The sequence below is a fragment of the Haliotis cracherodii genome, unplaced genomic scaffold (genome assembly GCF_022045235.1).
Source record: "Haliotis cracherodii isolate W230 unplaced genomic scaffold, xgHalCrac1.p SCAF_17, whole genome shotgun sequence".
Classification (NCBI taxonomy): domain Eukaryota; kingdom Metazoa; phylum Mollusca; class Gastropoda; order Lepetellida; family Haliotidae; genus Haliotis; species Haliotis cracherodii.
The window spans coordinates 2,981,583-2,996,157 of record NW_027266272.1 but is presented as its reverse complement, the minus strand read 5'-3'; the positions used below and the strand labels follow the sequence as shown (position 1 = coordinate 2,996,157).

At 39.0% G+C, this 14,575-nt stretch overlaps 1 protein-coding gene across 3 annotated transcripts in view; it reads left to right on the top strand.

Moving 5' to 3' along the window:
• Positions 1-830: 830 nt before the first annotated feature.
• LOC139464235 (GATOR2 complex protein WDR24-like) overlaps positions 831-14,575 on the top strand; it is a 30,505-nt gene continuing 16,760 nt past the window's right edge. The window contains exons 1-9 of one of the 3 annotated variants that reach the window (XM_071245758.1): positions 831-1,153; positions 3,219-3,278; positions 3,795-3,902; positions 4,883-5,005; positions 5,793-5,870; positions 8,009-8,115; positions 9,023-9,148; positions 10,618-10,749; positions 12,388-12,592. In XM_071245758.1, coding sequence (XP_071101859.1) covers positions 3,245-3,278; positions 3,795-3,902; positions 4,883-5,005; positions 5,793-5,870; positions 8,009-8,115; positions 9,023-9,148; positions 10,618-10,749; positions 12,388-12,592 — 913 coding nt within the window. In that variant the 5' untranslated portion in view covers positions 831-1,153; positions 3,219-3,244. Of the gene's footprint in view, positions 1,154-3,215; positions 3,279-3,794; positions 3,903-4,882; positions 5,006-5,792; positions 5,871-8,008; positions 8,116-9,022; positions 9,149-10,617; positions 10,750-12,387; positions 12,593-14,575 lie in introns of all 3 variants that reach the window. The other 2 variants (XM_071245757.1, XM_071245759.1) reach the window with 2 other exon arrangements.

Genomic DNA, 14,575 nt, shown 5'->3' with positions numbered 1-14,575 from the left:
AGATGAACATTTTTTTCTAATCAAGCAAAAGTGTTCGTGATACAAATTTATAAGAAATATTCAATAAAACGTGGGTTCTAACCTTCATATTTAACCTCTTGTGTGACATTGGGCGGAAATTCTTGTCACAGCTCCAACTTTTCTGAGGTGAGGGGTTTCGGACCACAGGTTGTGGTGTTCTAAACGTGTTTCCGCTATTACCAAAGCTGTTACCATAATGACGGGGACTGGTCATGAAATTATGGTAGGGGGGGAACTGTTGGTGGTGTGGCCTTGGAGGAGGAGATGTTAAATTATATTGTGGCGGCGAAGTAAATTGACCTGGTCGGGGCCCATTCGACTTGGGGCCTACAATCGCACCTGACCCCCAGGCAGGGCTACTATTATGTTTCTTGATCTGAGGCGATCGATGGTGATTAAACCCTGTCGGTGTAGACATGTTACCTTGTTGAAACGGACTGCGATTCGGTGGACGCATATTACTCATAACTACGCAGTATACTGAGATATAAGTAAAAGATTTGAAAATTCCCCCTCCTTTGATTGAAGCCACACCGGATATAGAAAGTTGCGGAATTTTACCAAAAGTAGAAACTAAGGAAATACGAAGAACTAATATTCATGGAAAATATTCACTTTTATTTAGTTCAGGTATGTTTGAGGAATATGTATGTTTTAACATTTTTATATTTTAACATTATGAAAGAGCATTTAATTATCTTATCCTTTCTGGGATTTTTTTATTATTCTAATTATAGACGATCCATCCTCCGAACATAGTTTACTCTTTTGAAAGGAAATGCAGGTACACATCAAACGATGACGTATTTCACATAGAGGTTGAGGATTTCTACCAACTCCCATCAATTTATTCCAAATGTTTCAAGTTTCACGGGTTATTTGCTATAATCGATAGTCGATTTTAAAGTGACACTATGGTTTAAAATTCAGACAACCGATTTTGAATGATAATTACTTTTAGTTGATTGAAACAACTTGTAAACCCGTTCAACAACCGACTGACCGAAAAAACGAAAGTGACAGAACGTCGAACATTAATCTGTGTTTACTCATGAGGTGCTGTAGATGATCCCGGACACAGGGATCTCCAGACCGAAGAGTCAGGCTCTTCTTTGAACTGTTGTGAAAATGGGTATGTTTTATTTCTGTTTTGTCCTATTAATGATGTTGATAACCCAAACCACCTTTACACCTATCCTGGTCTAAAGTGCACACGGACCGCCTCCGTGGTCTAGTTGTAGAGCGTCCCCCCGGAGAGTGGAAAGTCTGGGGTTCGATCCCCGGCCGTGTCATACCAAAAGACATTAAAAGATGGTACTTGATGTTACCCTGTCTGGCGCTCTGCATTAAAACAAGGACTGGTCGGCTCGGAGTCAGTTTACTGTGTCTGAGTGGGGTATTCATGTTAAACTGCGGCATGGTATCTCAGTGAGCTAGCACTATAAATCAGCATCAGTCCAGACTAGTACAAGCAGCCACTCACACAAACACATGCATGTACATCGCTATATGAGTGTAATAATCTTGGACGCGACGTTAAACCCCATTTAACCTCACCTCACCTCACCTCTACAGTGCACACACATTTATACAATTATTACGATCATTTCTCCATGAGCCTATCTGTCAAGTGATAGCAGGATTGTATTGTTCTTCAGATCATCGAGTGTAACAGATTCATTGCAGCAAAATATATTAAACGCCTAACATATGGACGAAATTAGGCAACAATGCAGATCATGGAGCTTTCACTATACATATCTTGCATGCTTCCTCGTTCCCTTGCTACGGTTAGTTTTAAGTAGGGTATGGGTTAGCTATCACTTTTAATGTATCAATCCAATGAAATTTGATAAAAGTCCATAAATGTTTTATCAAGTTTTAAATTTCGTGGAGAAAATGGCTATTGCACATGTGCATAAATGAAAAAAACAGGTCCTGATCCCTTTGTGAACACACACTAATTTTTGTGATAGTGCCCGTGGTCCTGTGCTTAAGTGTTGACTAATTAGATTAATTCATCAGTGTAGCTTAGTTTCAAGCTGGCAACATGAGATCGATCTGCCCCGCTGCGCAATGAAATCTGAAAAAGTGTACCCGGTAAAGTGCACTTCTCTCAAAATTATTATACATTCAACATTGCATATACACTGTATATATACTAATAGACCACCTGATGACCCCTGAAGATCTGGGTAGAGAATAGGTCCTTAGCATGCTTACAACCCATGCTTGCCGCAAGAGGCGACTCTGGTAAGAGGCAACTAACAGGATCGGGTGGTCGGGCTCGCTGGCTTGGTTGGTGCATGTCACCATATCCCATTTGTGTTGATCGATGCCTGTGATGTGATTTGATTATTTACAGACGGACTTCATATCGCTAGAAAATAGCTGAGCGGCGCGTCACACAACAAACAAACAAAAGCAAAGTCCAAACTCCAGTGGCAAGGAAATCTCTTAGTTGCTTGAGACATAGAATTGTTGCATACTGGGTAATAGACTTAAACGATATAATAGACATATGCCACCAACAGTTTTGAAGGTGCATAAATTTATATAATTTCATCCTGAGATCTCCATGCTGGCATGAATCTGTTTTAGCTCTGTGTTTTGAAAAACAACGCTATTATAATCATACCATCACTCTGAACCTCCTGAAGATGGGAACTATAGCACTTAATTTTATCAGGGAGCCCATATGATGTATTATGATTGAATCTCTTGATTCTAATTTTTTGTATAAAAGTATAACAAGACGTACAAGTCTTCTCGTTTTAACTTATCTGTCATAATCATTTTCAGTAGATTTTATTGTTACGATTTACTATTATTGTCTGAGGTTACTAAACCTAAAAGCCTCTATTTGTTGCTTTGACACAAGCCACTTACTCACCTATTCACAAGCCTACTAAAGCCTACTCCCAAGCCTACTCACATGTCTACTGGCATCAGACTAGTAGCCAACATTGCTTATGTTCAGACTGCTATATATAAAGACGTCTGTCAAAACAAATAAAAGGTGGAAAAGGTGTGCCTACAATGACATGTAGTCTACTGAATCCATATGCAGAACACATATTATTGAAGAATGTTGCTATTTATGTCCATATTGCTGTAAAGCTTTAATTACATTTTACTTTCAGTAACTATATTTATGTCATGCAAATTAAGATGTTTGCAATATTTACCCCCAGAAGCAGGAAGTTGAGATGTAACAAGGACAATGAACTCTGTTACACGAACAGTTCAGGATAAAGGTGAGACCCTTGTTAAGGGCATTTACTATGTTCACAATGATTTAAAGCTGCAGTCAGTCAGCCATTATGTTTTGTATTCCCATTGTACATCCTTCTTCATGGTTTCACCTTGTCCTACAAAACTTTGAGATTGTTATGAAACATGGTTGCTGCATTCATTGTCAGCTACTGTTGAACTTTTACCATCCTGAGGTTTGGATAATGATTGGACCTTAAGAAGTTATTTATATGATAGTAAACCAGCTCACAAGCCAATACATGCGCCCACTCAGCTGCCAACTAATTCACATACTTACAAGCCTACTCACAAGCCAATTCACGCGCCCACTCATGCACCTACTCACCCACCCACTCACACGTCCATTCACAACCCGACCCACATGACTATTCACAAGCCTACTCACACACCTATTCACAAGCCTATTCACACACCCACTCACTCACATTTCAATCTATATGTGCGTTGATTTATTTGTTTCTTGGAACAAATTGTATACAGTCCTTATTATGTTACAGTGTCCCAAAATGTTGGTGGTCGGAGTATGGTGTTTGACTGTGAAGGTCCAGTCAATGCCATCACAACGAACAAGGACTCCAGTCTTGTAGTGGCTGCGGGCAGGACAGGTAGGAACATCAGGTGTGATGTGTGTCACCAGCAGGGACCAAATAATATCAGTACTGGGTCTTTGAAAGGCATTAGAAGTGATTCACTTGAGGAAGAGAATATATGGATGTCAACTTCTTTATTATGAGGAACACAACGTTTTGGAGTATATGCTTACTCCTTCATCAGTAAGCATATACTCCGAAACTTTGTGTTCCTCATAATAAAGAAGTTGACATCCATATATTCTCTTCCTTAATATCAGTACTGGATTATAGTAAGATCATCATGTTGATTGAAGGGGTGGTGGGGTAGCCTGGTGGTTAAAGCGTTCGCTTGACACGCCAATGACACTGGACACACGCCCCTCATGGACGCAAAGTCTATTTCTGGTGTTCCCCGCCATTATATTGCTGGAACATTACAAAAAGCGGCTCTAAACCATTACTGCCCTCTCATGTTGATACAAAGTCCATTTCTGGTGTCCCCCGCCATTATATTGCTGGAACATTACAAAAAGCAGCTTTAAACCATTACTGCCCTCTCATGTTGATACAAAGCCCATTTCTGGTGTACCCCGCCATTATATTGCTGGAATATTACTAAAAGTGACTTTAAATCATTACTGCCCTCTCATGTTGATGCAAAGTCCATTTCTGGTGTCCCCCGCCATTATATTGCTGGAGTATTACTAAAAGCGGCTTTAAACCATTACTGCCCTCTCATGTCGATACAAAGCCCATTTCTGGTGTCCCCTGCCATTATATTGCTGGAATATTACTAAAAGCAGCTTTAAATCATTACTGCCCTCTCATGTTGATTAAGATATGTGATACAAAAGCTGCAAGTTTTTGTGGTTTATCATTGGATACAATATAAAAAAAACATTTATAAAAAGGTACAAGAGATTTCCAATAATTAGATACATAACTGAAAATGTTGGCCAAGAGTCTCCAGTGATCTGCGCAACTATTGAACTCATGTGGTGTCCTGCTTTCAGTGTTTCGGATACTATCTATAGAAGATGGCCACTTCGAAGAGCGCTTGAACCTCAGGGTGGGGAAAGCCAAGAACTCCAACCTCAACTACTCTGCTGCAGATGTCGCATGGAACCACCAAGATGGTCAGATGTGTTGTCATGACAATGATTATTCAAAGATGGGCTATGGCCAGTTCAATCACTATGAGGGATAGACTGTCTGATGGGTGTTTTGTATGCCAGCTATATGAGGAATGTAGCAGTTTTCTTAAGACCACTGTTCAGAGATCAGCATGATAAGTGACCTATCACGTTTTTAAAATGGTCGATGATGAAGAAATTCCTCGTTCTTGTTTCAATTAATTTAAAAGTAGGCAATGATTAAATCTTTTTTTTTACATTCATTTTTGTATTAGACGACACTCTGATGACACAAATAAAGAGTAAATATTTCCTATTAATTTAATGAGACTGTCAGTTGTCAATATTGTAAATGATGTTGTGCTTGCTAGAGGTATGCATGCTCAGTTGTGAAGTTATCTCCCTTAACCCCATGGTTCTGGTGAACCTGCTTTGAAAAGGTTACACACAACCAAATGTTTTTACATAAACTTCTATAGTAACATTATGCCTTTTTGTGACTTAAACATATATATGGGAGCTGCAACGACAATATGAAGACACCTTGAAGACAATATAATATGTCCAACAAAAATATGTCCCCAAAAATGTGCCAAAAATGTACCCATTTGTTTAAAAGTATGCTAAAGACTTGACCCAAAAGAGTGAACCTATTTTGAATACTCAAAGAAAATTATTATACCCAATAACAATGACCGCAGACTGAAATAGATTTTCTCAAGCACTACCTATATAATGTATATCACATGTAATTGTTTCCATCCTGTTTCCAAAGATGTTCTCTTTGCAGAAAACATCCTTGCATCTGCAGCAACAAATGGGTCGGTTGTGATCTGGGATTTGAACAGGCCTACTCGTTTAAAACAAGGCAAGACATATATTTATTTTCTTCCTTTATTGTCACAAAGATTTCTGTGATTGTTCTTCCTTATACAGATTCCTGGGCAGATTCTCAATACCCTGCTTTAAGAGCCTCACTTTTGAAATGAGTTTGTAATCCGTAAACCAAAAACTAAAAAAAGTGTCGCCTTAAGAACTGGCTGAAATTTGTCAACATGCCATGAAGATACAATACCACTGCGTTGTGACTGATATAACAGTATTTGTTACATGTCTGTAATATTACTGACTGATATAACAGTATTTGTTACATGTCTGTAATATTACTGACTGATATAACAGTATTTGTTACATGTCTGTAGTATTACTGACTGATATAACAGTATTTGTTACATGCCTGTAGTATTACTGACTGATATGACAGTATTGTTACATGTCTGTAGTATTACTGACTGATATAACAGTATTTGTTACATGTCTGTAGTATTACTGACTGATATAACAGTATTTGTTACATGTCTGTAGTATTACTGACTGGTATAACAGTATTGTTACATGTCTGTAGTTTTACTGACTGATATAACAGTATTGTTACATGTCTGTAGTATTACTGACTGATATGACAGTATTTGTTACATGTCTGTAGTATTACTGACTTATATGACAGTATTTGTTACATGTCTGTGGTATTACTGACTGATATAACAGTATTTGTTACATGTCTGTAGTATTACTGACTGATATAACAGTATTGTTACATGTCTGTTGTATTACTGACTGATATAACAGTATTGTTACATGTCTGTGGTATTACTGACTGATATAACAGTATTTGTTACATGTCTGTAGTATTACTGACTGATATAACAGTATTTGTTACATGTCTGTAGTATTACTGACTGATATAACAGTATTGTTACATGTCTGTTGTATTACTGACTGATATAACAGTATTTGTTACATGTCTAGTATTACTGACTGATATAACAGTATTTGTTACATGTCTGTAGTATTACTGACTGATATAACAGTATTGTTACATGTCTGTAGTATTACTGACTGATATAACAGTATTGTTACATGTCTGTAGTATTACTGACTGATATAACAGTATTGTTACATGTCTGTAGTATTACTGACTGATATAACAGTATTGTTACATGTCTGTAGTATTACTGACTGATATAACAGTATTGTTACATGTCTGTAGTATTACTGACTGATATAACAGTATTTGTTACATGTCTGTGGTATTACTGACTGATATAACAGTATTGTTACATGTCTGTAGTATTACTGACTGATATTACAGTATTTGTTACATGCATGTAGTATTACTGACTGATATAACAGTATTTGTTACATGTCTGTAGTATTACTGACTGATATAACAGTATTTGTTACATGTCTGTAGTATTACTGACTGATATAACAGTATTTGTTACATGTCTGTAGTATTACTGACTGATATAACAGTATTTGTTACATGTCTGTTGTATTACTGACTGATATAACAGTATTTGTTACATGTCTGTAGTATTACTGACTGATATAACAGTATTTGTTACATGTCTGTAGTATTACTGACTGATATAACAGTATTTGTTACATGTCTGTTGTATTACTGACTGATATAACAGTATTGTTACATGTCTGTTGTATTACTGACTGATATGACAGTATTTGTTACATGTCTGTAGTATTACTGACTGATTTGATTTGTCTGAATATTTCAGTTGATTTAATGCATATTTTACGCAGCTGACCTTGAGCTCTGGTTATTTATGTCATTGTTTCTGCCCATGTTCTGTGACATGACAATATACTCTATGTCCAGATAAAAATCTGTTACTTATTATGAGAGGAAGGGATGCCCACAATTTATGCATTAATTTCATGCTCGGATTAATTTCAGGATTTACAGTATATATATCGGTAGTTTCTTACTAGTATCTCTTTGATATGTCACTATCAACCTGGCAGCGTAATAGATGAGCAGGCCCAGTAACTTTGCTCATAGCATCAATCACTGGTTTGTCTGTGCCTGATTCGATTCTTTACAAACAAACAAACAAGTGAAACAACATCATTTTCCTATAACACTTTGCTGTGTGTATTGTGCTGCCATATTTGTCACTCACTCACTCACTCCATTGTGTGTTGCAGAACATGTGTTTGCGGACCACAAGCGTTCCGTGAACAGGGTCAACTTTCACAGTGGAGAACACCAGCTTCTCATCAGTGGATCTCAAGATGGCAATGTCATCCTCTTCGTACGTTGTATATGTGAAGTGTCTCCACAGATGATGTACATTCTCTGTAGCATTGGGGGCATAGGTGACCCAGGGTACTCTTTCACGAAGTGATCGTATCGCTAAGACGATCTCTACGCCCATACTTTTACATGGACTTACGAGAGTCATAGCGCTAAAACAATCTTAACTCCTATACTTTAACATAGACTTACGAGAGTCATAGTGCTAAGACGATCTTAACTCCCCTACATTAACATAGACTTACGACAATCATAACGCTAAGACAATCTTAACTCCCATACTTTAACATAGACTTACGAAAATCGTAGCGCTAAGACGATCTTAACTCCCCTACATTAACATAGACTGACGACAATCGTAACACTCAGACAAGCTTAACTCCCATACTTTAACATAGACTTACGACAGTCATAGTGCTAAGACGATCTTAACTCCCCTACATTAACATAGGCTTATGACAATTGTAGCGCTAAGACAATCTTAACTCCCATAGTTTAACATAGACTTACGACAATCGTAACACTCAGACAAGCTTAACTCCCATACTTTAACATAGGCTTATGACAATCGTAGCGCTAAGACAATCTTAACTCCCATAGTTTAAAATAGACTTACGACAATCGTAACGCTAAGACAATCTTAACTCCCATACTTTAACATAGACTTACGACAGTTACATGTGTTGAGAAGTGTGATCAAGACTGACATAACTCTGTTCTCATCTGAAGTGTTCCGACAGGAGTGACTCTTTTGTTTACCAGAATGTTATTACAGAGTGAATCTGTCACTGTCATCGTAAATACCGAACTAGGGAACTTACTCTTTTCATGTTTTGATTATTTGTTTATAAATATGAAGTTACTGTAGTTCTGGTTGTATTCAGTGCTTGTGATGGTTTTAACAGGATGTGAGGAAGAAATCTGTGAGTTCGAGGTTCGTGGCAAAAGGATCGGAGAGTGTGCGAGATGTCCAGTTCTGTCCAAACAGCTACTTCACATTTGGCGCCACCTACGACAACGGCAATGTCCAGGTGAGGAGGGCTCTTGTGTTACCATGGTTACACATCGCATGTACAAGTGCTAAGGCTAAGCAGGGCTCGATTTAACTTTCTAAAACATGTACCAGTGCAAAATATCATTGAAAAGTGCATCCTAATATTTATGTCTACATGCACCAAGAGCGTGTGTAAAAACTTCAGTTTTTTTGTCTGACTGACCCTTACTTTTCCACACAACAACTTTCCTTGAACACACTCGATACCTCTATGTATAATGTGCTATACTGTACCATACTGTACCATACTGTACCATACTGTACCATACTGTACCACTAATCCCTGTGTTATTTGCATGTAGTCATTCTTTCATGGGGTTTGTCAGCATCATACGCGTGCTCGTGGGTTTCACCGAAGTGGTAAACGTCTGAGACCTGCATTACTTCGGGCTTTCCTCCCACATTATGCTGACTCGCCGTGATATATATAACTGGAATACTGTTAAAAGTGGCATTAAACCCAACTCACTCACTCACTCTTTCTTGGGATCGACGTCATCAAACTGTGGGTACTTCAAGATTATGTGTACATGTTCCTACCATGTTTTTCAACAAAGCATTATGTTAATTTATTAAAAAACATGACAAACTCATCAAAGGCTAAGACTTTATGCATCTGTTATGTCTATGTTTGAAAAATGTATGTGACCATGGTGAAACCTGGTTTTGTCTGGTGCAACTACCGGTAGGTTTCTATGTCAACATGCACCTAGTTAACATTAAATCAAGTTCCTTAAACTGAGCCCAGCTAAGAAACATGACGTTATATCACTTGTCACATTAAACACATTACTTGCAAAGTAATATGGACTTCTTTGCTACAAATGTTCATTATGCCTGACTTTGTCTGGTAGTGTGTTACGTGTATCTAACAGTCTCTCAACTGTTGTTGGGGGCCTGGGTGGTGAACTAGTCTAAGGCATCATAATTCACTCTGCCAGGATTTGCTGCTTGTTTGTTCACATCCTGATTGTTATTGGTCAGTTGGCACCATGCCCTTTTACCAAAGTGGTAAATGTCTAAGACAGGTCACTTCAGGGCATGCTTCCTACATTCAGCCAACAAGCCATGATGTTGCTTTGGAATATTTTTCAAACTGAGAATTGACTCACTTGCTCAAACAGGAATAAAACATTGAACATGGTCAGCACATATAACCTACGACTAATATTTTGGTCCTTCAGAAAAAAAACGCACATCTGGCCACCTGCCATGGCTCATAGGTTCAGTCTATGCCAGAATGTTTTGATTCTACTTGCCAGAACATATCACTTAGCATCTTTTTCAGTCAAGTTTATGTTATCATATGGACTACTATTGGCTGAGCTTACAAGACAGAACAGAATGTTACTAGACTCGGGCATGTGACTAGTGGCTAATGTTGCAGACTGTACATTGTATATGGGTATAGCTTTTTATTTGGGTTTATTTCACACTTAAACTCAGATCTGGGACATGCGTCGCCCTGACCGGTATGAGAGTGTATTCACGGCCCACTCCGGACCTGTCTTCTCCCACGACTGGCACCCTGAGGACAAGAACTGGATGGCAACTGCCGGGCGGGACAAACTCATACGGGTGAGTACACACCACATCACGCAGGAGATTCCCTATTGTGAGACCCGTGAAGATCCAGGGTAGAATAGATCTTCAGCAACCCATACTTGCCGTAAAAGGCGACTATGCTTGTCGTAAAAGGCGACTAACGGGATCGGGTGGTCAGGCTCGCTGACTTGGTTGATGCATGTCATGGATCCCAATTGCGTGGATCGATGCTCATGATATTAATCACTGGGTTGTCTGGTCCAGACTCGATTATTTACAGACTGCCGTCATATAGCTGGAATACTGCTGAGTGCGGCGTTAAACAACAAATCAACCAACCAACCAGCCCTATTGTGAGGTCAAACTCTTAGACATTGATTTCCAGATCTTTGATGGTTGGTTGACATAATTATGGGTTGTGTGAAGTATCAATGTTAAACCTGAGACCCTGGGTAACTTCAGGGATACCTGTTACTTCACTCTAAAAATGATTGTCTGCCCACTTTATCATAAAAAATTAAAAAAACCTAATACTTAAAAACAATGTGATCCAATGCTAAACACAGTTACTTCCCTTTACATGCGCACTGTCTTCTGCACATCTCATCTTATGGCCATGGCAGCAATAGGAGTTTGTTTGCTTGTTTATCAGGTTGATGGTACACAACTGTTTTTGGTTACATACTACTTTGAACAACCCCAGTACCCCGACAATATCAATCACTGGATTGTCTGGTCTTGACTTGATAACTTACAGGCTGCTCTCATACAGCTGGAATTTGACTGAGTGAAAAGATAAACAACAATCCAATGACCACAATATTTTGGTACACTATGTTTCCTTTTCATCTTTGTTTTGACAAGATGAGGATACAACTTACAAACAGAACAGTACAGTAAAAGAAATATCTTATATTTCATCCTTTCAAGTATTTGGGATTTCTTTTGTTGACTGTATTTATCATGTTTATTATCCAAATGTGAATAAGAATGTTTGCTGGTCTGCATTAAGAGGTCACTGTGTATTCTATAGCACTAGGGGCACCGGTGGCTCAGGCGTCTTGAGGTGCTGCTATTCGCTGTGCAGAGCTCTGTCCCTTGATTATGTTTGTAGGTTTGTCAGCAGCATACATTTGCTCATGGGTTTCACATCTAAGACCTGTATGACTTCAGGCTTTCCGCCCACATCAAACTGACATGCTGTGATATACATTGTGTAACTGGAGTACTGTTCAAAGCGACATTAACCCCAACTCAGTCACTCTCTATTGCACTAAACCATTTCTTACCTTTTTAAATGGATTTTAACCATGTATGGATAATACGTTCACCTGTAGGAAGACGTTATACTCCCTGCATGTTTGTATGCTATCTTAGGGCAAATAGATGAAAGCATATGCATCTACATATTTTCCTTAATTACTAATGTGCAGCAAAATTCCATCAGTAAAACTTTACAGTGTTATTCAAAATTACAATATCACAGTCTAAAGAAGGCAGCATTACTCGATAAATCAAATTTTATGTTTTCAACAGCATGTCATGAAATAGATATTGATTCACTTATTGTTTAATATTTATAACAATTTGACATTTAGATTCTGGACTGCGGCGTAACTCAGGATAAAAACTTGCCGCCTGGTATAAACTGTTTCCGTATGTTGACTGCAGGTATGGGACATTTCCCGCATGCCGGCCAAGCTGATGTTTAACATACAGACAATCGCGTCAGTGGCCCGGGTGAAGTGGCGTCCACAGCGCCGCTACCACCTCGCCAGCTGCTCCCTCCTCCTGGACCACGACGTGAACATCTGGAACCTCCACCGGCCCTACATCCCCTTTGCCTCCTTCGATGAACATAAAGACGTCACCACAGGTAAACCAGCAGCCATCAGTGTTGAGATGCAATGATAGCAGAGAGAAACTGTCTGCACGCAGCATACTACAGACTTTATTTGTTCTGCCCCCGTATACAGCTGAATATGCAGTCACTTCAGCTGCCTGAATTCTGCTTGTTCTCTCATCTTTTAGATTACTGCTCGGGGTGTAATCTACCAATGAAAACTGACAGACTGCAATAAGGCTAGGATGAGTCCACATTTACTACCTGGGTACCCATCCCCTATTACCCTAGCCTACCCGGGTACCCATCCCCCTATTACCCAAGTCTACCCAGGTACCCATCCCCCTATTACCCGAGCCTACCCGGGTACCCGCTGTGGGCCTCAAGAGATAACTACAAATTGTCAGATTGGGAATAGTTTTACCGTACCCCATCTTCCCGAGGCAAGGAAGTTAACTGACTTTAGAAGTCCAGTTTCCATCCTTGCCGAACTAGGCTGGAATTCCTGGACTCGATCGTTGCGCCACCAGTGGCTGTTACGAGTTAAATCCCTTCTATGCCTCTCCTATGGACCAATCAGATTCCACCTCTCGTATCACTTGCATTTGCTTCAAACAAAATGGCTGCGCCCAATCAAGAGGATCTGATGGACAATCAAGATCAATATTGTGAGAAATCGAGTCTTACAGCATCAAATCACGTGAGCACCTTGATTAAAAACTTGAAAAAATTTGGAAAATATCTGTTGACAACGAGTTGGCGGTGCACATGCTTTGTTAATCCTGGAATCAACCATATCTGCATGACAGTTTACGAACTGGATTTCGATTTCATTGCACGATTTTGATTGGACTATGCATAGACTCTTTAGTCCAGCCAAAATCTAACTCCATAATACCAGCCTAGTTCGGCAAGGGTGGAAACTGGACTTTTATAGTCAGTTAACTCTCTTGCCTTGGGAAGACGACCGTACCCCTGCAAAATGTATTTAGACACACATATTAAACGATCTGGTCATGCATACACTGAAGTTGACTGAATTTTTATCTTTATTCAAACATACGAAAGTCAGAAGGAATGTGTGCACACCGGTAGTCAGAAAGAAATGCGAACATTAGTGACTTGTAGTGTCACCATAGAGTTCAAGATAAGTTTTGTCTTAAAACAGAATATCACATCACTAACCACGGGTCCGGGTAGTCCTGTGGGTACCCAGGTCCTACTCAGTACCAAACCGACCCGAGTACCCGAGTTACTTGTCCCAACCCCAGACTGCAATACAAGACTACCTATGTCTACAATACACAGGGAATCTGACAATGAGAATGTACCCATTAACTAAGAGCATGATTTTGAATTTATATTTTACAGCTCTAATATAGAATATTCTTTGGATGAACAACTTCTTTGTTACAATTAGTGCGACGTTTCGGTGTAGATCCTAACACCTTTATCAAGCAATTGCACTAATTGTAATAAAGAAGTTGTTCATCCATAGAACTCGTCTTACTTCATCACTCCAACTTCTAAATGCCACTGAAAGAAGTTAGAATATTCTTGATGTGTATAATCATATTAGCACTTAAGATGTACATTTACTCACTGTTTGTTGATCCTGATCAAAGTTCTGCACCTGCCTACTTTGGAAGGTTTTAGACTGTGTGTTTTAGCGCTGCCATTTCCAGGTTTTGGCAGGATGCTCTCAGATTTATATTGATGTTTCTTAGTTTTGGGTACTACGCTATTGTTTTATGTTGCTAGTTCCTTGTGTAGACATATAACAGTTATTGCAGTCTGTCAGTTTTCACTGCTAGGGGTGTTATGATTGATTTAATTGTTGATACATGGCAGTTGGCCATTGTCTGAATACAATACATCCGTGGCGAGTCAGATTATCATCAGTGAACACAAATTCCCTACTGTTACACATATGGTGTCGATAGACATTAAATGAAAAAGTACTCGCCATTTCATATTCTACTGATATTCATGTTGATACAAAATGCACCTTGCTTG